This window comes from Dipodomys merriami, unplaced genomic scaffold (genome assembly GCF_024711535.1).
Source record: "Dipodomys merriami isolate MVZ:Mamm:240054 unplaced genomic scaffold, mDipMer1.0.p SCAF_17, whole genome shotgun sequence".
NCBI classification, from domain to species: domain Eukaryota; kingdom Metazoa; phylum Chordata; class Mammalia; order Rodentia; family Heteromyidae; genus Dipodomys; species Dipodomys merriami.
In genome coordinates, this window is record NW_027203048.1 from 14168999 (window position 1) to 14195865 (window position 26867).

The window sequence follows — 26867 nt, forward strand, 5'->3', positions numbered from 1 at the left end:
ATAGTCCCTGAGTTGAAGCCCCACCACCGACCCCCTCCCCAAAAAACCCAGTTGAAAAATGAAGAAAAGCAATGTATAAATAAGAGCAGTTAAGATAAATATTAGATAAAATTGAAGATTTTAAAAAATGAGTAAAAACTGCTAGAAAAAATACAGTATAAAAAAATAAAAAGTAGAAAAAGAAAAATAAAATTAATAAAAGAATATTAATAATAGGGATCTATCTATCTATCTATCTATCTATCTATCTATCTATCTATCTATCTATCTATCTATCTATCTATCTATCTATCTATCTATCTATCTATCTATCTATCTATCTATCTATCTATCGTTCCAATCCTAGGGCTTGATCTCAGGGCCTGGGTGTTTTCCCTGAAGAGTTTTTGCTCATAGTTTAGGTGCTCTACTGCTTGAGCTGTAGTTCCACTTCCAACTTTTTGCTGATTAATTGTAGGTAAGAGTCTCATGATCTTTCCTGTCCAGGCTGGTTTTGAACCGTGATCCTTGGATCTCAGCCAATTTAGTAGCTAGGATTACTGGTGTGAGCCAGGGTATCTGGCTAGAAAACCTTTATATAAAGTTTGTGTCCATTCTAATTTACTTGCAACATTTTGACTTCCACTTAGCATGATTATGTAAATCTGAAAGCGGCATTTATTGTTCCAATAGCTTTTTTCTTCTGTGTAGTTCACATTTAATTTGTATTTAGTAAGCCTGTAGTTATTCTACTGACCACTAGATGGGGATATTGTTTGACTGTTGGGAATGTTTGTTATTAGGCCAAAAAACGTTACTTCAGACTATCCCCTTCATCTCATTTTACTTTCATTAAAAAAAATGCTTTGTATCTTTTTTTATTTTTTTATTTTTTATTTTTTGCCAGTCCTGGGGCTTGAACTAAGGACCTGGGCTCTCTGTCCCTGAGGTTCTTTAGCTCAAGGCTAGTACTCTACCACTTAAGCCACAGTGCCACTTCCAGCTTTTTCTACCACTCTACTACTAAGTATTCTACCACTAAGCCACATTCCCAGCCCTCGTTTTTATTTTTTATTTTTCTTTTTATTTTTGTGTGTTGGTGTGGATATTCTGGCATGGGTACTATCCTTGAGCTTTTTTTGCTCAAAGGTTGTGGTCTACCACTTTGGCTTTTTTCTCCCCTTTGTTAATTGGAGATAACAGTCTCACAGAGTTTCCTGCCTGGGCTGGCTTCGAACTGCTTTCCTCAGATCTCAGCCTCCTGAGTACCTAGGATTATAGGCATGAGCCACCGATGCCCAGCAATGCACTTTTTTGTATTTTTTAAAGAAACAAATAAAAGCCTGTAATACTAGCTACATAGGAAGCTAAGATTTGAAGATCATGGTTTGAAGCCAACCCTGGCATGAAAATTCATGAAACTCTCCTCCTAATTAACCAACAAAAAGCTGGAAGTGGTGCTGTAACTCCAGTTGTAGAGCACTAATCTTGAGTAAAAATAAAGACTCAGGGACATCTCGAGGCCATGAATTCAAGTCTCAGAACTGTTGGGAAAATGGACACGTGAGCACACACATAAACACACATAAAAATTAATAAATAAAAATACACTATGTATGAGGGCATTCATGTTAAATTACTTGCACTTGGTGGTGCTCAAAGTGTTACAAAATCTTTACGATTTTAGTGCTGTTTTCAGAGTATGGAAATGTGTATCCTTTCAGAAAACAAATAGAAATAGCTTAAAGAGATACATTTGCAGATTAATAAAGAGCTAAATGGACTGGTAATGTAGCTTAGTGGCTAGAAGTCAAAAGTGCACAGAGACATCTTTGAAGAAAAAGTAGCCAGATGGAGAATAGGTGTAGAGAGAATCTTTGTCATTGCATAGAGTTGAGACCATATGAGAGAATAGTTATTCAGAGGACCTTCTGTTTTAGCAAACACCAAGAAAGATTTGTATATGAGCAAAGCATTGTTGTAAGTTTATCTTGTGTATATTTTGATTCCCAAGACCAGTGTTACCTGGCAGACACTCAAGTCAATAGATGTTTTGACCTGCAGATATCAAGTTAATTATTTGTCTTTCTTAGAAAGTAAGGTATATGAATGTAACAGTTTGCTCTAGTAGCTTCAGAGTTTCAGCCTTACAGTTAGATCTTTGATCCATTTTGAATTAATATTTGTACTGAGAGATACGGGGATCTAGTTTCAGTATTCTACATGTGCAGATTTCTTAGCACTCTTTGTGGAAGAGTCTGTCTTCTAAACATTACCATATTTTGTTGCTGTGGTTCTGTAGTCAAGTATTGTAATGTCTACTGAATTGCTTTTTTTGTTGTTGTTGTTGGTCTGGGCCTGGGTGCCTCCCTCAGCTCAAGGCTAGCGTTCTACCACTTGAGTCACAGCACCACTTCCTGTTTTCTGAATGGTTTATTGGAGACTAGAGTCTCACAGCTCTTTGAGCTTGGGCTGGCTTTGAACCAGATCTTAGCTTCCTGAGTAGCTAGCATTATAGGCATGAGCTACTGGTGCCAGCTTTACTCATTTTTAAAGTATTTAAATATTTATTTATGGATTTTTTTTTTTTTTTTTTTTTTTTTTTGCCTGTCCTGTGGCTTAAACTCAGCCTGGGAGCTGTCCCTGAGCTCCTTTTGCTCAAGGCTAGCACTCTACCACGTGAGCCATAGGGCCATTCCTGCTTTTTCTGAGTAGTTTATTGGAGATAAGTTTAAGATAAGTAGTTTATTGGAGATAAATTCTTGCCAGGGTTGTCTTTGAACTGTGATCTTCAGATCTCAGCCTCTTTAAGTTGCTAGGCTTATAGGCATGAGCCACCAACACTAGGCCTGTGTGGCCCACTCTTAAGGTGTATGTGTTCTCATTTTTTTCTTGTACACTTCTCCTACAGTTCTGGATATGGCAAGACATGTGCCATTATATCGTGCTCTGTTGGAATTGCTCCGGGCGATTGCTTCTTGTACATCTATGGTGCCTCTATTATTGCCTCTTTCGACAGAGAATGGTGAAGAAGAGGAAGAACAAACAGAGTGTCAAACTTCTGTTGGTACATTATTGGCCAAAATGAAGACATGTGTTGATACCTATACCAACCGTTTGAGGTAGTGTCTTTAACTTCTTCTTCCTGAACTTGTCTGTAATAGTTATTTTTTAAATGGCTCTCTGGAAGATTTTTTTTTCCATTGATAAATACTATTTTAACTCTCATACATAGATTTCTCTCTCTTTCTTTCTTTCTCTCTCTCTCTTTCTCTCTCTCTCTCTCTCTCTCACACACACACACACACACACACATACCATGTACAAAGAAAAGGTGTCTCTATAATTAAAAACATTTATTTGCAGTTACTTCTCAGATATCTGTAGTTAGCAGAATTCTTTTAAAATGCAATTACTTTGTACTAGCTATACAAATAGATGCCAATTTCACTAAGTATTGATGTCAGAGACATCTTCTAGTGTCAGTTAATGCCTGTCACTGACATTTATATCTCTGGTTGTCCATTGTATACAGATGTTATGTATGTATTTGACCATTTATTAGTGGGTGGTATGTAAGTCACCTTCAGTTTGTAATAGCCTCAGACTTTTTTGAGGCTTACAGAAATCCCCACAGGGTAGAATCTTAAAAGCCAAATTGTTGGGTTTATGGACTATTATTACATTTAGGTTTTCGTTGCATTTTATGGTGTAACCTTTTTATGAAGTCAGAAGATTGAACATTTATTTTTTGTAGCTACAATAGAATGTTGATGGAACAGTTGACATCTTAAATTAGTTTTGTCTTGTTTGATGATTAGTTTTGTTATCAGGAACTTCTTGAATAATGTGAAAAATGTTTTTTTTTAGGCAAATATTGTTCCCATGTTTGCACTGTATTTGCTTTCCCTGTTCTGAGTTATTTCAGTTTAAAATACAGGTCAAATAATGGCAAAGAATTGCCTTTGTGTTTTGCACTGAAGGAAACATCAACTTGTCAGATCATCCTGTCTTTATTGGTTTCATATACTTTCATTATTTTTTTTTAACAGTTGTGACTTTGGTTGGCAGTGTGGCTCAAGTGGTGTATTATGCTTATCATACTCTTAACAAAATAATACTTTCTAAACAAAATAAAAGCTAATGACTTACTGCTACGTGGTGAGAATCATAAATTAGAGAAAAGATACAAAAAGCTGTATGTTAGGCATGTAGCATGTGTGCATAATCCCAGGTCCTCAGGATTCCTTGAGTCCCCAGGAGTTCAAAGACAGCTTGGGCAACATAGTGAAACTCAAATCAAAAACAAGCTGTAGCTTAATACTGCTCTGTTACTTGGGCAGCAAAATGGAAAGGGACATTTTCTTTTTTTCATCTTTTTTTTTTGTGTCATTTGTGGGGCCTGAACTCTGGGCCTGGACACTGTCCCTCAGCTCTTCAGCTCAAGGCTAGTGCTCTACCACTTGAGCCACAGCACCACTTCTGGCTTTTTCTGCTTATGTGGTGCTGAGGAATTGAACCCAGGGCCTCATGCATGCAAGAGCCACCTTCCCAGCCCAGGAAGGGACATTTTCTTGATTAGTACACTTTTAATGTATAGAAGAGAACAGCATTATATTTGATGTCACTTTCTTTTATGGTTCTCTAAGCCAATCATCTATATTATACATACCAAGCTTTGAAATTTCCTCTGTCTTTTACTTGGAATCTTGGGTTTTTCCTGTATAATGTTTGAGATGACTATAATAGCTTGTAAGGAAACATTCAAAGTTTGTAAAGCCTTGAGTTTTGTGTGTTTGTTTTGTGCCAGTTCTGGGGCTTGAACTCAGGGCCAAAGTGCTGTCCCTGAGGTTTTGTGCTCAAGGCTAGCATTCTACCACCAGAGGTACTGCTCCACTTCTGGCTTTTAGGGCACTTAGTTGGAGATAAACATCATATATTCCGGCTTGGCAGCTTCGAATTACGATCTAGAGATCTCAGCCTTCTGAGTAGCTCGGATTTACAGGGGTGAGCTAATGGTGCCCACCTGAATTTGTTTTTAAATGTGGCTCTCATGTAGAGTTGTTTGTTAGCATATTCACCCATATTTTGGGTAAACGGTCTTCATCGTGGGTCATCCACAAGCCAGGCCCAGCCACAGTTGCCCACTCCCACCCAAATTGCACATACCTCAGCCCCAACTGTGTCATCCACAAGCCAGGCTCAGCCACAGTTGCCCACTCGCACCCAAATTGCTCATACCTCAGCCCCAACTGTGTCATACACAAGCCAGGCTCAGCCACAGTTGCCCACTCCCACCCAAATTGCACATACCCCAGCCCCAACTGTGTCAGCAACATGCTACTACCACACTCAGGATGCCTTATTCCAGGCAAAGGCTATTTCTAGTGTCTAGCTGTAACATGCCCTGACCTGGCGACATGTCCAATATAGAATGTTTTCAGTGGCTACATGCCAAATATAGAATGTTTTGTCCCAACTACATGCCAGATAAAGAATCCCCCCCTCCCCCCCTCCCCCGGCCAGGTGTCAGCTATAGGATGTACTTCCCTTGCTGTCCAACATCTCCAGTGTCCAGCTGCAACTACAAAAGATTTCTGACACCCAGCCCCTTCTGCCTTCAGCCTCCTTGATACTATATTATTACCTCCCCTGCCTGAGAGCAGGCTGCTACTCTCTATCCCTGGAGAGCTAGCCTGTCAGCTTCAGCTGATAATAAGTTCTTCTTCTATGTGACTGTATGTCCGTGTGGTTTTCTGGGTTTGTGCTTACAATGTTGGGCTTCTTTGTATCACCCTAATAGCTGTTATAAGTAGCTTTTAAAATTTTTTGTTCATTGTGGGGTTTAAACTCAGGTCCTGAGCTTTTGTGCTCAAGGCTAGTGCTCTACTACTTTGAGCTACAGTTATACTTCGAGGTTTTTGGTGGTTACTTGGAGATCAGAGTCTCTTGGACTTTTTTGCCTGGACTGGTTTTGAACCATAATCCTCAGATCTCAGCCTTCTAAGTAGCTAGGATTACTAGCTTGAACCAGCAATGCCTGGGTAGTAGCTTGGTTTTTAACGTTCTGGCCCTGAAACTCAGGGCCCGAGCACTGTCCCCGAGCTTATTTTGTTTAAGGCTAGCATTCTACCTGTTGAGTAGTTCTACTGCTGGTCTGGCTTTTTTAGTAGCTTAGTGGAGATCAGAATCTCACAGACTTTCCTGCCCCTGTTGACTTCGAGCCATGATCCTCAAATCTCAGTCTCCTGAGTAGCTAAGATTATAGGCGTGAATCACTAGCACCTAGGAGGTTGAGTTTTGTTTTTTTGTTTGTTTGTTTGTTTTTTGTCTTTTGATTTTTGATTGGTGGTAGGGCTTGAACTCTGGCCTTGGTCACTGTCCCTGCACTCTTCAGCTCAAGGTGAGCCCTCTATGACATGAGTCACTTCTGGTTTTCTAGTGGTTTATTGGAAATGAGAGTCTCACAGACTTTCCTGCCTGGGCTGGCTTTGAACTGCGATCCTGAGATCTCAGCCTCCTGAGTAGCTAGGATTACAGGCGTGAGCACCCAGCTTGAGTTATTTTTTTATACCTTCTCCTATTAAGGTACTATGCCAGGGAATAGGCCAACAGATTTAATATTATAGCCATATTACTGAAATTTTCTGTACATTCTAAGGCTTTAGTAAGAATGATTGCAAGAGAAAATACTTGAGTTGTCATAGTGACATAAGTATTTATTTTATAAATAAACTCTGTAGTTCTATAACTGCATTTTACTATTCTGTGTGATAATATTTGAGATAATTATAAATGTATGTACATAGATATGAATGCAAACATGTAAGTCTCAAAAGTAGCCACTTAATTCTCATTATTGAATTGACTAAGAATATTATTGACTAAGAATTTCCTTGGTTGTAATTATATTTTACTAATAAAATAGTTATTCCATTGTAGCTTGACAGCTGCTTCGTATAATACTCTGATAAGGTTCTTTAGTGTAAACTAGACACTACTTAAATGGGTAAATATAATATTTAATTTATTATTTTTTGAGTTTCCTGATAAATGAACCTGTTGATATTGTAAGATAGCAATTGGAAGAGATTTAGTGAGATTTTTGTCCATCTTTTAAAATTTAGTTCTGTGTGTGGTGTTCATACCTGCAACTGTAGTTAGTCAGGAGGTAGATGTAGGCAAATTGGGTCTAGGGTCTCATGTACTGATAGCAACAAAGCAACAAAGAAACTACCCTAATTTTTAAAGTAATCTGCTGAATATTTGCTGCCTTATGTAGTAGCAATTAAATAAATTACCTTATTGCTACCTTATGAGGTAGCAAATGACCTTATGAACGTCTTTAATGATATTATAATCTTTAATTTTTACAATTGTGTGCTCCTACTAACATTTTTCCCCCAAAATTTACAATATGTATTAATTGGATAATGTTAAGTGTAAAAGTTAGTATAAACAAGCATTCTTTCTAAAGTTATAGAACACAAACCTGGGTGCTGGTGGCTCATAGTTATAATCCTAGCCACTCAGGGAACTGATATTTGAGGATTGTGGTTTGAAACCAGCCTGGGTAGGAAAGTTGTGAAGCTTATATTCAATTAAAGCTGGAGAAGCTTTGGCTGAGGTGATAGAGTGCTAGCACTGTGCAAAAGAAATGTATGGGTCAGTGCACACAGGCCTAAATTCAAGCCCTAGTACTGGCACCACAATCTAGCAACAACAAAAATATCAGACAAGTATGGCACTTCAAAATAGAAAGTTAATTGAGCTCTTGTCAATTTTCAATTGAAGAATAAGATTGTATGTTTTCAGGGTAGCCTTTATAAAGTAAATTGTTAAAGATCTTTACAACAGCTTACAGCTGCAATCCAAGCCACTCAAAGGACTGAGATTGAAAGGACCACCGTTCAGGGTTAAACTGCGCAAAAATTTTGCAAGACCCCATGTCTCCAGAAAAAAGTTGGGCACACTTGTCATCCCAACTCTGGCAGGACACATAATTAGGTGGATTTTGGTCTAGGCTACCTCAGGCAGTAAGAGAAATCCTATATCAAAAATAGCCAAAGCCAAAAGGGCCAGGGTCATATTTCAAATAGAACATCAGTCTAGTCCTGGAATTTATATGTCAGTGCTACTAGGGAGACAGTGAGAAAGTGAGTGAGTTTCTAATTGTATACATGAGACCTTTTGAGCATTAGCTTTATAACATTCTGAAAAATTAGTCCTAACTATATACTGATAAGGTTAAATAAAAGTGTTATTTTCTTCTGAGCAATAGTTTTTTTTTGTTTTTTTTTTCTTTAAGATTGTATTGTCAGGGGCTGGAAAGGTGGCTCAGTGGTAGAGCACTTTCCTTGCATGCATGAGGCCCTGGGTTCGATTCCTCAGTACCACATAATTAAAAAGAAAAAAGCTGGAAGTGGTGCTGTGGCTCATGTGGTAGAGCGCTAGCCTTGAGCTGAAGAGCTGAGGGACAGCGTCCAGGCCCAGAGTTCAAGCCCCACGACCGGACCCCCGCTCCCCCCCCCAAAAAAAAAAAAAAAAAGATTGTATTGTCAGAGCTGGGAATGTGGCTTAGTGGTAGAGTGCTTGCCTAGTATGCATGAAGCCCTGGGTTCAATTCCTTAGTACCACATAAACAGAAGAAGAATTGGTGCTGTGGCACAAGTGGTAGAATGCTAGCCTTGAGCAAAAAGAAGCTCAGGGACAGTGCCCAGGCCCTGAATTCAAGCCCTAGGATTGGCAAAAAAAGAAAGAAAGAAAGGACTTTCCCGTCATGTATTAATTGTACTAAACAATGAGGCTCATTGTGAATTTCAAATGTGTAATGATATGCTTATTCACCCCCCCTCCCCCCCCCCCCCCCAAATACCCTCTTGTACTACCTACTGTATTCTATAGCTTGCTGTTTAGCCTGGGATGGCCTCAAACTAAAAATCTCCCTGTCTCTACTGCCTGAGTGTTGAAATTTCAGATGTGTACCACCATATCCAACCTGGTTCTTTCTCATTTGTTCAATTGAAATTGCTTAAACAAAACTACAAAAATGACTAAGTTCTAAGTGTTGGTTCTGTTTAACTTCTTTTGCATATATCATATTCTTAATTCAGAGAAATTATCTTAATAATCAGTTCAATAAAAATATCAAAAGGAGTTCCAAAGTAATAAAAATGAAATTTATTTTATTGTGCAGATGCTGTTCAGAGGGGTTACTGTTACATGAGTAAGGCAATGAGTACATTACTTGTCCATCATTGTTACCCCTTCCCTTGTTGTTGTCCCACTATCCCTCCCTTTCCCCCCCCCCCCCGAAGTTGTAAAGTCAGTTTCTAATGTACTGTCCTGTGGGTATCATTGTTGCAATGGGTCATCCCGTGTCCTTGTTTCAGTGTTTTGTTATTTCCCTTTCCTTCTCCAGATTAGACAAATCTATATACAAGATGCAGTGTACCAAAATTAAGTACAGTGACAACAGGGGATATACCATAGAGGGAAGAAGATATGAAGGAAGGAAAAAAAAATCTCATAGTACAACTTGGAAAAAATCATATTAAGTGAAGCAAGCCAGTCCCAAAGAAGTTTAGGTCTCATGGTTTCCCTTATTTAACAATAATTAGTATATTTATATGACAATCTTGTCAGATGAGCTGAAAAGTTCAAAAACTCTATGTATGTCTAGATAAGATGATGCTAGGTGAAATGAACCCCAAGATATGGACACAAGAAATCTGTCTTTGTTGTTATTGTTTTAAGTGTACCATTTATTTTAAATTTAAGTGAAATTCACTTTGTTGACCCCAGTTTGAAAATAGTTACTTCTGGTTGCCTGCCTAGTGTAGAAAAGTACTAATTTTTCATTTTTTTAAATTCCAAATTATTTTCTGGCTTCTTTAGTTTAATGGTGTTTATGTAATAACCTTTAATGCTTAGGCCTTCAGAGTGTGGGAGGAAATCAATTCTTTCAGGGGGGGGGGGCAATCTTTGCAAGCTAGATGTGGTGGTGTACAGCCTAACTTGTAGCACTGGGGAGGTGAGGCTAAAGTTAAAGGAACTTGAGTGGCCAGCTTGGGCTACAGAGTGAAAATTTGTCTCAAAAATGGAAAGGAAAAAAAAACAACAACAACAAACATTTAGATGCTGGTGGCTCATGCTTGTAGCTACTCAGAAGGCTGAGATCTGAGGATTGCCAATCAGAGCCAGGCAGCAAAGTTCACGAGATTTCTTACATGCAGTTAATCACCAGAAAACAGAGAGGAGCTGTGGCTAGTAAAAGAGCTCAAGGTCAGTGCCCAGCCCCTGAGTTCAAGCCATATAACAGACAAAAAGAAAAGGAAAAGAGGGGTTGGGAAGGTGGCTCAGTGGTAGAGTGCTTGCCTTGCATGCATGAGGCCCTGGGTTCAATTCCTCAGCACCATGTAAGCAGAAAAAGCTGGAAGTGGGGCTGAGGCTCAAGAGGTAGACCTTCAGCCTTCAGCTGAAGAGCTGAGGGACAGCACTCAGACCCAAAGTTCAGGCCCCACAACTGACAAAAGAAAGAAAAGGAAAAGAAAAAACTTCACAGGAAGTGTCAAAGGATAAGTAACATTATATACTTGATAAAGACCACTTCAGTTAGGTGTATGGTGATGCACCAGCTCATGGTTACAATGTTTCATTTTATATTAAGTATGAGAGATCAAATCTGGGGACATGGATTTTCTTAACTAGCAGATTGGTGACTTTAGGCAAGTAGAAAACAAAAGTATGAAAGTGGAAGTGGAGCTGTGGTTCAAGGGGTAAAGTGCTAGCCTTGAGCAGAAAAGCTTAGCACCAGTGCTGTAGCCTTTAGTTCTAGTCCTTAAGACCAGCACCAACAAAACAAAAAAAAGAAAGAAACAAAATGGAAGTTATTTCCTGCATTCTCTTTTTAATGAGTGTAGTATTTTTGTTTCAGCCTCTGTGCTTTATTCATTTCTTTTTTAGTTTCTTGAGAATATGCTAATTTACTTTATTGTGGGTAAGTTCTAATAAATATAAAATTATTTACACTTAAAATTTTTTTAGTAATAATCACAGCCATGACTTTATATAGAATTTAGACTCAAAATTCTCTAGGTATATATTTTGTTTTCTTGCCGTAGGTAGTTGGCAAGGAAATAACTTTGTACAGTTTGTAAATGATAACAATGAAGCAAAAATAACTTTTTGGTGTCAATACTAAGGTTTGTACTCAGGGCCTTCCTTTCACTCAACTTTTCTGTTCAAATTTGATGTTCTACCACTTGAGTCATAACTCCACTTCCAGCTTTTAGTGGTTAACTGGAGATAAAAGTTTTGTTGGCTGAGTATTGTGGCTCTCGTCTTTAATCCTAGCGACTCTGGAAGCTGAGATCTGAGGATCCTGGTTCAAAGCCAGCTTGGGCAGGAAAGTCCATGAGACTCTAATCTTCAATAAACCACTCAGAAAACTGGAAGTGGTGTTCTGTCTCAAGTGGTAGTGTGCTAGCCTTGAGTTGAAGACCTGAGGGACAGTGCCCAGGCCCAGAGTTCAAGTCCCATGACCTCCCCCTCCCCCAAAAAAAGTTTTTTTGGATTTGTCTTCTTGGATTTGCTTTAGATTACAATTCTCAGATCTGCGTCTTCTGAGTAGCTAAGATTAAAAGGGTGAGCCCCCATGCCCTGCAAAACAGGTTTCTGTATGTTGTGAGTTTTTCTCTTTACGGTGAAAATTTAACAAGGATTTACTTTTGTACAGCAGGTTTAAAATAAGGAGAAATAGAAAAAGAAAGTTTTTCTACTCTTCATATAGGAGTTAAAGACTGACTGCATAAGAATAATTTCAACTAAAAAATTCTTTTTGATAACTTTAGAAAGTTAAACAATAAAGTAGATTCTCCATTTTTTTCTGATATTTTCCTTTCACTTATCTTTTTTTCATTATCTGAAGAATTTACATTAGAACTGTGTTAGGGCAGTAAAAGGCAGCATATTTTTGCTATGAATGCATCACATTCTAGTTAGCCTAATTAATAATTGGTAGATCGCCAAAGCAGACGAAGCCTCATTATGTATGCTGTCTGGCTGGTGAATTAGGTTAAGCCATTTTATATTTTCTTGCTCTTTTAATTAACTCAGTTAATCAAATCTCCTTTGTTATGAAAAATTTGAAGAATTGATATAGTAATACAATAGGGTAGTGTTTATGAAATAAGCAAATGCTCTGCCTTTTGTGACAATTTCTTCAACATTTTATTTTGGACTGCTATGAAAGAGCCACATGAATACATACTTAAGAGTCCCAAGATTGGAGCATGGCAAATCACAAGTTTGAAGCCAGGCTTAGTAACATATTGAGACTTCTGCCATAAACGGAACAAAATGTCAGAAGAAATGCTAATATTTTAAACTTCTACAATGTATACTGTTTTCACTTGAATGTAAATGTAGTTAGCTGTGTTGTGTGACAAATTGAATTAATCTCATGGTGAAGATATGTCCCATTGGGTTTTACACATGGTCTTGGTCAAATTTATCTTTGCTGGTCCCTCATGCCTACATTATCTCTGATTGAGGTCAAAAGTGTAGCCATAACTGGGTAGGTAGCTCACACCTACAAAGGAGGCTGAGATCAGAGAATCACAGCTTGAAACCAGCTGGAGTAGGAAGGTCTGTGAGACTCTTTTCCGTTAGCCACTCCCAGTTACCAGGAAGTGAGGTGTGTGTGTGTGTGTGTGTGTGTGTGCGCGCGCGCGCGCGTGTGCGTGCGTGCGTGCATGTACACACTTGGCGTCTGAGTACATGTAGCTATGGCAGTTTGGTTTTACTTTTGAATAAATGTGGCAGTTCATTGCTGCTTCAGAGGCAGAAACAAATTTATTACTTTATTTATGATATTTTCCTGTGGACTCCAGTAGCCAGATAATTGTATTGTAGAATATTCGGTATTTCACAATTTTAACAAAAATTTGACAGAAGGATTTGCCGCTATTCAAAAAGCCTTAATCCCTGTCAGGCCAGGACAATTTAATTCTTTTGATAAGGACATTTTTCAAAGGTTCTTCCTAGTTCAAAGAAATTCATTGTTTTGTTTTGTTTTGTGTTTGTTATTGTTTTTGTCCTATTGTTTTTGTCCATCACGGGGCTTGAACTATGGCCACAGCACCACTTACTTTAAAATAACTTAATTTGTAGAAGTATCCTACTTTTCTTAAACCTAAACAGTAATTTGATTAAATTTTAGACCTCATGCTTTTGTTTCTATTAGCAAAACATTTTCTATTCTCTCCTCTTACCTCTGCCCCTTTTACCTACAAATTTAAAGACCTCGTTCCCTCACCAAGAAACATTTAATGTACCATAATTTTTTTACAAATTTCTTTTTTCCATGACCTTTAGCAGATTCAATTGTTCATCAATCTTTGCTTGATATTAGGACGGTGCAGTAAGCATTTGCTTTGCTTTCTTTTCTTTGTCTTAGTTGGCTATCTCTTGGGCATATGGTGAGGACTGAAATTTGAGACCCCTCTATTGCTCAACAGATAGCATGAAGTGGTTCATTATGTCTGGTGGTGCTTAATCTGGACTAAAATGATAACTCAATTTGTGATTTAAATCAAAATAACAAATATACGTGAGAAGACTTCTTAAGGCTTTTGACTGATTTTTGTGCACACACTTCCTATTTATATTTTCCAAGATTAAAATAATTTTTCCACTTTGTTACAAACTATTAAAAATTAAACTGGTACTTTCATTTAGAAAGAGTTGAAGTAAAACTAAAAATGAAATCATAGCTGAATGCCGGTGGCTCACGCCTGTAATTCTAGCTACTCAGGAGGCTGCAATCTGAGGATATGGTTTGAAGCCAGCCCAGGCAGAAAAGTCCCTGTGAGACTCTATCTCCAGTTAACCACTCAAAAAACCACAGGTGATTGTGGGAGTGCTACCCTTGAGCACAAAAAGGCTCAGGGACAGTGCCCAGGCCATGAGTTCAAGCCCCACAACCAACAACAACAAAAAAAGGAAAAAGAAATCAGAGTTTAAAACAGTTCTGATCATGGAAGACAATTTTGCAGAATTCTTGGCATCATTGACTGATGCAATTCCCCAGTTACTTTCTTGCTTTCTTGAGACATTAGGAGCAAAGAGTTTGCTACTTCAATATTTATTTATTTAGTCAGGTCTGGGGCTTGAACTCAGGATCTGGGTCCTGTACCTAGACTCTTTTGCTCAGTGTTAGCAATCTACCACTTGAGCCACTGTTCTACTTCCAGCTTCTTGGTGATTAATTATATCCAGCTAAGCATCTCATGGACTGTTCTGCTTGGTCTAGCTTTGAACTTCAATACTCAGACTATTACTATATATAAATATTTATCTTTAATCTTAATTCATTTTGAACTACAATTATTGGAAAAGAGTTTCAGAACTAAGAAGGATAATGTGATGTTTGTTTTATAGGTAAATGAAGTTTCATAGATAAAAGAACTTTCTTTTACAGTTTTCACATCTTTTTCTGAAGTGTTAATTTTTAATGATTCTGGATCCAGACATTTCAGCTTGTAGTTTCCAGATAACTTCTTCCAGTGGCTTTATTTTTAAAATGCTTAGACATGTAGGAATGCTGGGGGTTAAATAGTTCTTTCCTATACCAAGAAAATAGCTGTATTAAGTTCTTTTCATTTTATTCAGTATAAATAAAAGAACCCGATTCTAATGTCTGTTTAGACTTAATATCCAATTCAGTTTGGATGGTTAAGATTAATACAACTGTGTTGAGGTATGGTATTTTTTAAATCCTTTTGTTTTCAGAAGAAAGATTTGCCCTTTTTGCTCACATCCTAGTTCAGATTATATTTCACAGAGCCAAATTTGCCTGACTTATTAGCTATTGAGTTGGAATTCACAGCCTAGTGGGAATGTTTGCAGATAATTCTATGCAATAGTAGAAACTTCAGTTGCTTCCTCATATTTCTTCAGGGCAGTGATCACAACCAGATTCAACGTATGCACAAAGCAGCGGATATCATGGTAGCGGCCGTCGCTGATTGCTTTTACCATGTTGGATCCATTGTCAGTCTCAGAGGCCTACTTCCAGCTAGGTGCCTTGAACTCAAATAGCTTTTCACACAGACTTCAGGATGTGAGCTAAGGTATGGCCTTTTTTCATGAGCTGGGCCTACATATGGGTTGACAGTAACCTAAACCTTAAAAAAAAATGAGATTACTGGCTTTAGTTTAATGTCAGACAATGAATCACTGTGAACATTGAAAGGCAGGTAGTGTGTGTCCTTCATAGATTTTAAGTATTGTTACCTTTTGGAGATTATTCCCTATACCACCGTACCCTTTCCCCCCACTGTATTTGGGGCCTGAATTCAGGGCCTGGGTACTGTCCCTGAGCCTTTCTTTTTTGCTCAAGGCTAGTACCCTAAAACTTGAGCCACAGCTCCACTGCTGGCTATTTTGGTAGGTAATTGGAAATAGTGTCTCATGGACTTTAATTCCCCAGGCTGGCTATGAACTATGATTCTCAGATCTCAGCCTCCTGAGTAGTAAGTCACCCATGCCCAGCTTTTTTTTTTTTTTCCCTGTATATTTTTGACAGAGATACTTTTGAAGTAAAAATTCTCATTAGAACCCTGGGTAAACGTTTATCTTCTTTATGACTTAACCCTTGGCCTCCATATGAGATAGGAGAACATTTCTTTTATTGATTTCGTTTGATTTTTTAAACAATAGATAAAAAAACTCTGGGTTCTTATATTTTTTTAGAAAGTCAAAACTTACCATCATATTTAGTCTATTTTAATAACCCACTAATCTTTGTACAACTGGAGTTAGGAAATTGTTATTTGTAAACAGAGCTTGAAGTTTATATTTTGAAGGTAATCTATATATACTAGGTGGTTAATAAAATAAAGCCTAAAGTTGCATGCATGCACATACGTACATATATACATACATACATACATACATATATACATACATACATACATATATATATATATATATATATATATATATATAAATAGACACACATACACAAACACACACACATCTTGGGCTTTATTTCAGAGTTTCTTGGTTTTTCAGTGAGAAGATATCCTTTCTGGAAAAAGTGTCCTTTGCTTTCACACTTTTCTTACTTGTTTAGAAAGATACGTTTCTTTAAGTGAAGCCTTTTGTTATGAATATAATGGATAATCTGACTGATGTTATGCTTTAAGACATTATCTGCATTTCAATTTTATCATCACTATAACTACTATTTCCCCCCAAACAGCTTGCTGTTGTTGTTTTTTATAGTTTAGTGCCCTTAATGCTTTTTTTTTGGGGGGGGGGGGAGGTCTCTGTAATAGTGAATCCTTTATAATTAGGGAGGAAAAAAATCCTTGTCCATTCCAAGTGGGTGCTGTCAACAGTTTGCTCTTTTTTTGTCAGTGTTTGACACTGGTTATTAATAGCTTTTTATAAATATAATTAAGAGCTTGAGTTACTGCCCGAATAATTTCTTATTAAGAAAAGAGCAGACTCAGGGCAGGGTGAAGTGGTCCAGGCCTGTAATTGCAGATCCTTGGGAGACAGAGATAAGAGGATCTTGATTCAAGATCTGCCCAGGTAAAAAAATGAGTGCAGTGTTTTAGGAAAAACAAGCCAGGTGTGGTGGTTCACCTCTATCATCTCAGCTACTTGGGAGGTAAACATAGGAGGATTGTTTTTCCCTGGGCTACAGTTGAAGACCTTATCTGAAAAAAAAAAAAAAAAGAAGAAGAAGAAGAAAAGGACTGGGACCACGTTTTGTAGGACAGAGCAGGACAGAGCGCTGCCCAGGAAGCATTAGGCCCTGAGTTCAATCTCTAGAACTGTCAAAATAAGTCAATAAGATGACCAGATAAAGCTATCAAGTACAGTTTTGGTTGTAGTAGTAAAAACACCCAATGTTTCTACATTAACTATATTGTTACAGTTCTTACACTTATATTCCTGTACACACATACAGAAGTTGATCATTGAAATGATATACGATATGAGTGCCAGGTGGATAACTCATAGCAAAGGAAAGTGGATGTGTATTCTCCGTGACTTCTTTCATCTCAGGGCCAAGGAAGTAATTCAGGGATACATTTGGCTTTTCCACTTAAGCCCATATTGCTGTGTAGTTAGAAATATGTGTGGATGCTAGTTTTTTATATACTGCGGGAAACATATTCAAAACACGTGCATTAATTCTATATCCATGTGCTTTTGCTACCCACAGGAATGGGTTTTAATTATCTACTTATTACCTACCTGAGGTTAAACACTGAATTTGTTCTAAGCAGGATTTTGATATCCAATAGTGAACTTATATTTTACTGTGAATATCAAATTTCTCTTTTTCTTGGACATTAACATTTTTTTTTTCTCCCCTGGTCATGGGGCTTGAACTCTGAGCCTGAACACTATTCCTCAGCTCTTCAGCTCAAGGCGAGCACTCTACCACTTGAGCCACAGCACCCCTTCTGGGTTTCTGGTGGTTAATTGGAGATAAGAGTCTCACGGACTTTCCTGCCCAGGCTGGCTTTGAACCGTCATCCTCAGATCTAAGCCTCCTGAGTAGTTAGGATTACAGGCGTGAGCCACTGGCACCTGGCAGCATTAACATTTTCATATGTAGATGACATTATTTTTGTTTCAATTATTATTTAGTCTCTATTATTATTACTAAGTAGTTGTACAGGTTATAAGTACAATGCTTCTTGATACTATTTTCCCATCACTACTTTTATGAATGTATTGCCTGCTTTGTGGAATATTTTACTATAAGGACAGCATCCTTTTGTTGACAAGTTTATATCAAGGAAAATAAGTGATATAGTTTTGATTATACTTCTACATATATTATTTTAAGCACCTTTAACATTTCTATTTACTTGATTAAAGAAGATAGTCTTTTTTTTTTTTTTTTTTTTTTTTAACTCTTACCTAGTTCTTGGATGCTGGTGTTTCTCACTTGTAATCTTTTTTTTTTTTTTTTTGGGGGGGTCCGGTTGTGGAGCCTGAACTCTGGGCCTGGACGCTGTCCCTCAGCTCTTCAGCTCAAGGCTAGCGCTCTACCACTTGAGCCACAGCGCCACTTCTGGCTTTTTTCTTTTTTGCTTATGTGGTGCTGAGGAATCCAACCCAGGGCCTCAGGCATGCAAGGCAAGCGCTCTACCACTGAGCCACCTTCCCAGCTCCTCTCACTTGTAATCTTATCTACTTGGGAGGCTGAGATCTGAGGATCCTGGTTCAAAGCCAGCTTGGGCAGAAAAGCCAGTGAGATTCCTCTCGATTTAACTATCAAAAAGCTGGAAAGAGCTGTGACTCAAGTGGTAAAGTGCCATCCTTAAGTAAAAAGGCCAAGTGAGAGTGAGAGGCACTGAGTTCAAGCCCCTAGTACTGACACCAAAACAAAACAAACTAAAAAACAAACTAAGCAGTCACGTTTTATTATATGAATAATGTGTGCTGGGGATTGGACTAGAAGATTAAAAGAAAAGGAAATAATGAGCAGGGTACAGGTGACTCACGCCTGTAATCCTAGCTACTCAGGAGGCTGAGATCTGAGGATCACGGTTCAGAGCCAGCCCGGGCAGGAAACTCCATGAAACTCTTATCTCCAATAAACCACCAGAAAACTAGAAGTGGCGCTGTAGATCAAGTGGTAGAGCACTAGCCTTGAGCTGAAGAGCTGAGGGACAATACTCAGGCCCAGAGTTCAAGGCCCACAACTAACCAAAAAAAAAAAAAGGATTTTTGTACAACTAAAGATAATAAAAATGCAGTTGAAGGGGCTGAGAAGATGGCTCAGTGGTAGAGCGCTTGCCTTGCATGCATGAGGCCCTGGGTTCGATTCCTCAGCACCACATAAACAAAAAAAAATGCAATTGAATATATCCAATTTAATTGTAAGATTGGGTACATTTTACATCCTGGTAAGAAATGGCAGAAAAATGACTTTAAAACATAGTATTTCATTAAATGTCCAGTGTGTAGAAACAGTTGTGGAAAGATAGAGTAAACCTGTATTTTACTATGCATACCATTTTTTATTTTTAACATATTGTGAGTGAAATACATTGTTATAAAAACCTGCATATGATTCCTTCATTCCCATGTCTCTGAAGATTCCCATGTCTGGATTCCCTTGTCTTCTCTTTTTAGAAAAGATTTCTCTATAACCAGATGTTTTTATAATTATTACTATTATTATTGTTGTTACTACTATGATGTGCCAGTCCTGGGCATCAACTCAGGTCCTGGATGTTGTCTCTGAGCTTTTGTGCTCAAGCCTAGCACTCTCCCACTTGAGCCATGCTCCAATTCCGGTTTTTTGTTTTTTATTTTTATTTTTTGGTAGTTAATTGGAGTCTCAAGGACTTTTCTGCATTGGCTGGCTTCTAATCACAATCTGATCACAGCCTCCCGAGTAGCTAGGATTAAAGGCGTGAGCCACCGGCCCTGCTTCAGATGCTTATGTTTTTAAAGGTAAAGACTCTTAAGGACAGATAGTATCTTGAGGGGTTTGTTTTGTTTTTGTTTTTGTTTTGGGGTAGGTTCTGGGGCTTAACCTAAGGGCCTGGGCACTTGCCTCAGCTTTTTGCTCAAGACTAGCCCTGTACCACTTAAAACCCCAGCACCATTAGGTTTTTGGTAGTTGATTGGAGATAAGAGTCTTATGTACTTTCCTGTCTGGGCTGGCTTCAAACTGCAATCCTCGGATCTCAGCCTTCTGAGTAGGTAGGATTACAGGCATGAGCCACTCAAGCCAGGCTTGAGTTGTTTTTTTTTTTTTTTTTTTTTTTTTGTTTGTTTTTTAAGTAATGTTACATTTGTACAATGTTTTTCTTTTAACTAGTAGGGAGTATCTGCTCCATAACTTCATTTATTATCTTAGACCTTAAGCTAGCAATAATGAACTTACCCCTTATCATTTATGACAAATGAAATGTACACCCTTATTCCAGTTTTTTAAAAAAATACAATTTTATTATTATTGAGGTGTTGTACAGATGGGTTATTGTTTCTTAAGTCTGGTAATGAGTACATTTCTTTTTGGGCAGTGTCACCTTCACTTTTCCCCAGTTTCCAAGTCCTGTCCCTGCCTACAGGTTGCATAGTTTATTCATCATTTCAATTTTTAAAAGATTATTACTGATTTTTGCAGGTTTTTATTTCCATTCTTAAAATTCTAATTGTTCCCCATTTCTTTCCATATTAAATAAAATCAGATCTAAAAGAGAAAATGTTAAAACAGGCATTAAACCAGATACATCCGATCAAGAGCCAGAAGGACTTACTCTTTTGGTGCCAGATATCCAAAAGACTGCTGAGATAGTTTCTGCAGCCACCACCAATCTACGGCAAGTGCATCAAGGTACAGTAGCACTTTCATGTTACTACTCATCTAACTACAGAAAACTGACTTCCTGTTCTGACTCTGTTACTTCAAATGTTTGTTCCCTGTCAGTTTTTGTTCTTTGTCAGACTTTAGTTATTAATAACTTGTAACTGTACAGTATGTATCTTCTCTGTATAGAATTACAAAGTACATTTTTAGTTCATAAGGGAATAATTTTTTTTCACTGAAAGTAATAAAATTGTAAAATGCCATTTGATTGATAGGAAATAGTACATTAAGATTTGCATGAGAATTTAGTTTAATTGCCATTTCATATAGTAGCAATAGAAGAGAACTGTGATTTTGAAGTAGGAAAAAAACTATTCAAATAGTGAAATACTGATTGTGAAAAGTTTAATAGTATTTGAAATTTGGAACTTGAATTATATAAGTATTTTTTATTTTGTTCTTCAAAAAATGTATACTTAATGTTATTTCTCTTAAAATATTAAATAACAGAAAAAAAACTAGGTGACTATTCCAAGAAAACTGCTATGAAACCAAAACCTTTATCAGTGTTAAAGTCACTTGAAGAAAAATACGTGGCTGTTATGAAGAAATTGCAGTTTGGTGAGTTGAATTTTTTTATTTTGTATGCTCTCAGCTTTTTAATAGTGCTATTAAATGTTAATTTTTCAAAATTAAAGATTTTAAGTTTTCTTTTGCGAGAGTAACAATTTATACTTTATGTATATCTAGAACATTTTTATTTTTTGTGTGATTGTTTTCTTTCTTGTAATGTAATGTTCTCCTGTAATGTTAGGAATTGAACTCAGGGCTTCATACATATTAAGTAACTGCTCTACCATTGAGCTGTTTCTTTAACCTTGTTCCATTTCTCATTATTTTACATCATGGTGTAACAGAAATCAAGACCTTGAACTCTGAGTAAATTCTATTACTCTCTTACCTTTAAGAGTTCCATGAGATTTGCCTTCAGAAAACGTCCTATTCCTTTCCCATTTCAAGCCAAAGTGCTGACTAGGAAGGCGGGATGAAAAGTTCTTATCAGTCCCTCATAGGGTGTTATTCTATATTTGAAGCATGTTCTGAAATTTAATGGCTGTTATTAGTTGTTATTGTCTGGGCTTTTCTTCTTTTTTTCTCTTTTCCTATTCATTTTCTTCTTTCTGTGCTTTTATATTCCGAGAACCTGCCCAAAGAACTTTGAATATTCCAAAAAGTACACTAAAGTATGGTTCAGTAAGCATGGAAACCCTTTTTAGAAGTCATTTAGGTTTTGCTCATTTAGGTTTACCTCTCAGGTTTTCCATAAAGGTGACATTTGGCAAGAGTTTAATGACTCAGTTTGGTTATCTGATGGTTGTCTGTTCATTGAGTCTTTTTTTTTTTTGGGTGGGTGGGTGTCCTGGTGCTAGCACTCCACCACTTGAACTGCAGGTCCACTTCTGGCTTTTTTGATGCTTATTTGCAGATAAGGGGCCCACAGGTTTTTCTGCCTGGCTGGCTTCAAATTGTGATCCTCAGATCTTAGCCCCCTAAGTAGCTAGGATTGCAGCTGTGTGCCACCAGTGCTCAGCTTATTTGATTCTTTATATATTTTGTTTCTTTTAAAATAATACTTTTGGGGACTGGGAATGTGGCTTAGTAGTAGAGTGTTTGCCTAGCATGCATGAATCCCTGAGTTTGATTCTTCAGTACCACGTAAATAGGAAAACTGGAAGTAGCTCTATGGCTCAAGTGGTAGGGTGATGCCTTGAGCAAAAGGAGCTCATGGATAGTGCTCAGGCCCTGAGTTCAAGCCCCAGGACCAGCAAAAAAAAAAAAAAAACACTTTTGAAGAATCATTTCATTGAAAATTATTATTTATTTTTATTTTTTATTTTTTTGTCAGTCTTGGGGCTTGAACTCTGGGCCTGAGTGCTGTCCCTCAGCTCTTCAGCTTAAGGCAAGCATTCTACCCACTTGAGCCACAGCACCATTTCTGGTTTTCTGGTGGTTTATTGGAGATGAGAATTTCATGGCCTTTCCCCAGGCTGGCTTTGAACCGTGATCCTCACATCTCAGCCTCCTGAGTGGCTAGGATTACAGGAGTGAGCCACTGGTGCCCAGCTTGAAAATTATTTTTATGAGTATTAAAACCAATAACTTCTATTATTTTATTTACATGGGTTTAAGCATTATCAAATAAGTATTATATCCTTGTATATACTAGAACATAGACAATGAGGGCTGGGAAGGTGGCTCAGTGGTAGAGTGCTTGCCTTGCATGCATGAGGCCCTGGGTTCGATTCCTCAGCATCACATAAGCAGAAAAAACTGGAAGTGGCGCTGTGGCTCAAGTGGTAGAGTAATAGCCTTAAGCTAAAGAGCTAAGGGACAGCGCCCAGGCCCAGAGTTCAGGCCCCACACACAAAAAAACAAAAAAAACAAAAAAGAACATAGACAATGAAAGTCTAAAACAAAGCATTGATAGCTTGTTTAGACTCTAGTATTTATTGTATTTTACCAAATAATTATGTTCTTTTTTAAAATAAGTTTTTTATTGTAAAAATACTGTACAGAGGGGTTACAGTTACATGATCAAGGTAATGAGTACATTTCCTATCAAGCATTATTGCCTCCTCCTTTGTTTTTCCTCTACCATCCTTTTCCTCCACAATTACACTCCCCCCCCCCCCCGCCCCACCCTGTTATTTTCTTATAAAAGGTTATTCCCAAACCTAGATGCTTAAAACAACTTAATTCTTATTATCTTTCTGTTTCCATGGGTCAGAAATTCTGGAATGGTGACTGTGGGTATCTTATGCATTTGCAGTCATAATGTCTATTGAGGAGTTTTAGTGGCATGGAGACCTGAGCAGAGCTGGAGGCTATACTTTCAGGCTCATTTGTGTACCCCTGAATAGGAAGCTTCAGATCCTTGTCATGTAGGCCTCTCCTTAGACCTTCTTGAGAACCTTCATATACCAAAGCTTATGTATCTTACCCAGGAGAGCAAATCAGGAAGAGAGGTCTTTTCTATGGTCTTGAAGTAACACATCATTACTAAGTTGGTTGTGTGGCTTGAACTCAGGGCCTGGACATTGTCCCTGAGCTTTTTCACTCAAAGCTAGCACTCTACCAATTTGTACCACAGCTTCACTTCCGGTTTTCTGGTGGTTAATCGAAGATAACAGTCTCAGGGACTTTACTGCCTGGGCTGGCTTTGAACTGTGATCTTCAGGTCCAGCCTCCTGAGTAGCTAGGATTACATGTGTGATTTACCAGTGCCTGGCTTAAAATTCTACCTTTCTTTCTTTTTTTTTTTTGGTTGGTAGTGAGGCTTTAACTCTGGCCTGGACACTGTCCCTGAGCTCTTTAGTTCAAGGCAAGGGCTCTACCACTTGAGCCACAGTGCTACTTCTGGTTTTTTGGTGGTTAATTGGAGATCAGAGTCTCATGGACTTTCCTGCATGGGCTGACTTCAAATCACCGTCCTCAGATCTTGTCCTCCTCAGTAGCTAGGGTTACTTAAGTGTGAGCACCCAGATTCCAGATATATCCATTTTTATATGTAGTTGATAACTGTATAAAATTCAAAGGAAGGGCTGGGAAGGTGGCTCAGTGGTAGAGCGCTTGCCTTGCAAGCCTGAAGCCCTGGGTTCGATTCCTCAGCACCATATAAGCAAAAAGAAAAAAGCCGGAAGTGGCGCTGTGGCTCAAGTGGTAGAGCGCTAGCCTTGAGCTGAAGAGCTGAGGGACAGTGCCCAGGCCCAGAGTTCAGGCCCCACAACCGGACAAAAAAAAAAAAAAATTTCAAAGGAAGTTTTATACTTGTACTATGGTGTAAGTGCAGTTCTAGGCATTTCTAGTTTGCTGGTATTCTGCATTTTGGGTGAAAGAAACTAGTAATTGCCTTTGTGGTGTTTGTCATTCTAATGTCTCCCTTGATTCAGGTAGTTTTTGGTCCAGTTTTTAAAAATTTCTTCTTCTTTCAGATACATTTGAGATGGTTTCTGAAGATGAAGATGGAAAATTGGGTTTTAAAGTAAATTACCACTACATGTCTCAGGTGAAAAACGCAAATGATGCGAGCTGTGCCGCCAGAGCCCGCCGCCTTGCCCAGGAAGCTGTGACGCTTTCCACTTCACTGCCTCTGTCCTCATCCTCTAGTGTATTTGTCCGCTGTGATGAGGAGCGACTTGATATCATGAAGGTAGAAGATTCTTTTCCTGTATAATCGAATTACACTAATATTCATACAGACACTAGAAATATCATGGGTTGTAAGATTTGGTGGCCACTCTACACTGCAGTGAAAGAAGCCCTTTTGTAGAAATGGTTCAGTGGATATTGTTCAAAATGAAAATTTAGAGAAAGAGAGCTACCTGCCTTGTATTTGATCTGTTACAGTTCTGGAGCATAGTATCAAAAATTTAATGTTGACTGGTAAGAAGAGGGTTCAGGATTTCTTGTAATCCACCATGTTTCCCTTATATTTCATAATATTACTTGTTAAAAATTAGTCTTTATCTCAGAAAATGTATTTTCAAGCTCAAAAAGTCTGTGAATAAAGTAATAGTAATATAGTATCTGCACCTTTCTGTTTTAACACTGATCTGAAATCAAATTCTAAGAAAATATAACATCAAGGAAAGTCCTGACTTGTTGGACACCTGTGGCCCACACCTAATCCTAGCTACACAGGAGGCTGAGATCTAAGAATTGCGGTTGAAGGCCAGCCCAACGAGGAAACTCTGTGACAGACTTATCTCCAGTGAACCACCAGAAACTTGGAAGTTAGAGCTGAAATACAAACCTTAATAAACATCTACAGGGATATGCATATGTACAATAATTAGACTAAAGTATGGTACAACAGGGGTGGTTTTCCATACTGTAACCCCTTTGAATAGTTAACAGTTTAACAGTGAATACCAGGAAGCTGAACCATGTCTTCTTGGAGTGTGATAGGAGTAAAAGAGAGAGAAATGGCAGGTGACTGTGCCCATGTTACTCAATGTATATGTGAAGATAAAGCTAGGAAACTTGTGGAGCTGGGGAGCATAGCACAGAAGGGAGAAGGGGAGAAAGATGGAAAGGGTCACTAGGATACTTTTGTACATAAATGGACTTTTAAATTGAAACCCCTTTGTACAACTATTTAAAGATACCTGACTTAGAAATTGTAACCCCTCTGTATATCACCTTTATAGTAACAATTTTAAGAAAGTCATGAAAAAAATGTCTTCATAGTCTGACACCTGGAGAAGAAAAGTACTCTTCACTTATGATGTGTTAAACATCCTTACCTGTGTTCCTAGGGGAGGTTTTTTCTTTTGCTTCCTTTGCTGTATTGGATAACTTAATCTGTAGACATTTCATAAATTTACCTATTTGGCTACATTTTAAACACCTAAAATATATTACATAATTCTTACACTCACTTTTGGGTTCTCTGCTGGTTTTTGAACTACAAGTCACCCTCTAGGAAGCTATCATCCTCTGCAAATCTTGTCATAATATGTTGCAGTAGTAGATAAATATCTTCATTCCTTCAGATAAAATTATGAATGTGTGTATAGAATCTCCTATTGGTGAAAAGCTATAGCATCTTGAAAGATCAGCAGATTTTTATTTTAAAAAAAGAGTATTTGCTTGAGCCAAATTGTATTGCTACTAATAGCATCTACCCCCCCCCCCCCCCACACACACACCTTTTTCTGGTACTGGGATTTGAACTTGTGGCCTTGTGCTTATTATTAACACTTTCACTTTACTCCTTGAGCCACACCTCCAGCCTCGTTTTTTGCTGGTTATTCTAGACCTTGAAGTTTACCAAGTTTGGCCTTGCAATGTCTTTTCCAGATCTCAGACTCCTAAGTAGCTAGAATTACAGACATGAGCCCCACCAGTGCCTGGCTCAGCATCTTTTTTTGTTTGTTTGTTTGTTTGTTTTTGTTTGTTTTGGTTGGTCATGGGGCCTGAACTCTGGGCCTGGGCGCTGTCCCTCAGCTTCTTCACCTCAAGGCTGGCGCTCTACCACTTGAGCCACAGCGCCACTTCCGGCTTTTTTCCTTTTTGCTTATGTGGTGCTGAGGAATTGAACCCAGGGCCTCATGCATGTAAGGCAAGTGCTCTACCACTGAGCCACCTTCCCAGCCCCTCAGCATCTGTTTTAATAGCCCATTTTCACCAAAACCCAATCATTTTCATTCTAATAGTTTTCTAGTTTTGTGTTTGTTCTTCTAATTTCATTTTCACACATTCTGGAAGAGATGAATTATTTATGTTGGTGTCTAAGGAAAGTATACAGTCCTCTGTTTGTTCATCTGAATATCAGGTTTTGATAACGGGACCAGCGGACACCCCCTATGCAAATGGCTGTTTTGAATTTGATGTGTATTTTCCTCAAGATTATCCCAGTTCACCCCCACTTGTGAATCTTGAAACAACCGGTGGTCATAGCGTGCGATTCAATCCCAACCTCTACAATGATGGCAAGGTAATGTAATTGCAGTCTTCTGGGTTTTTTTTT

The 26867-nt window shown here is 38.1% G+C and overlaps 1 protein-coding gene across 8 annotated transcripts in view; it reads left to right on the plus strand.

The window, feature by feature from the left end:
• Positions 1-26867, plus strand: part of Birc6 (baculoviral IAP repeat containing 6) — a 212273-nt gene that overhangs the window by 174969 nt on the left and 10437 nt on the right. For 7 of the 8 annotated variants that reach the window (XM_070025332.1, XM_070025333.1, XM_070025334.1 and 4 more), the window contains 5 exons: positions 2891-3101; positions 20217-20362; positions 20846-20956; positions 24328-24545; positions 26673-26834. In XM_070025332.1, coding sequence (XP_069881433.1) covers positions 2891-3101; positions 20217-20362; positions 20846-20956; positions 24328-24545; positions 26673-26834 — 848 coding nt within the window. Of the gene's footprint in view, positions 1-2890; positions 3102-14940; positions 15114-20216; positions 20363-20845; positions 20957-24327; positions 24546-26672; positions 26835-26867 lie in introns of those variants that run through there. The other variant, XR_011372505.1, reaches the window with a different exon arrangement.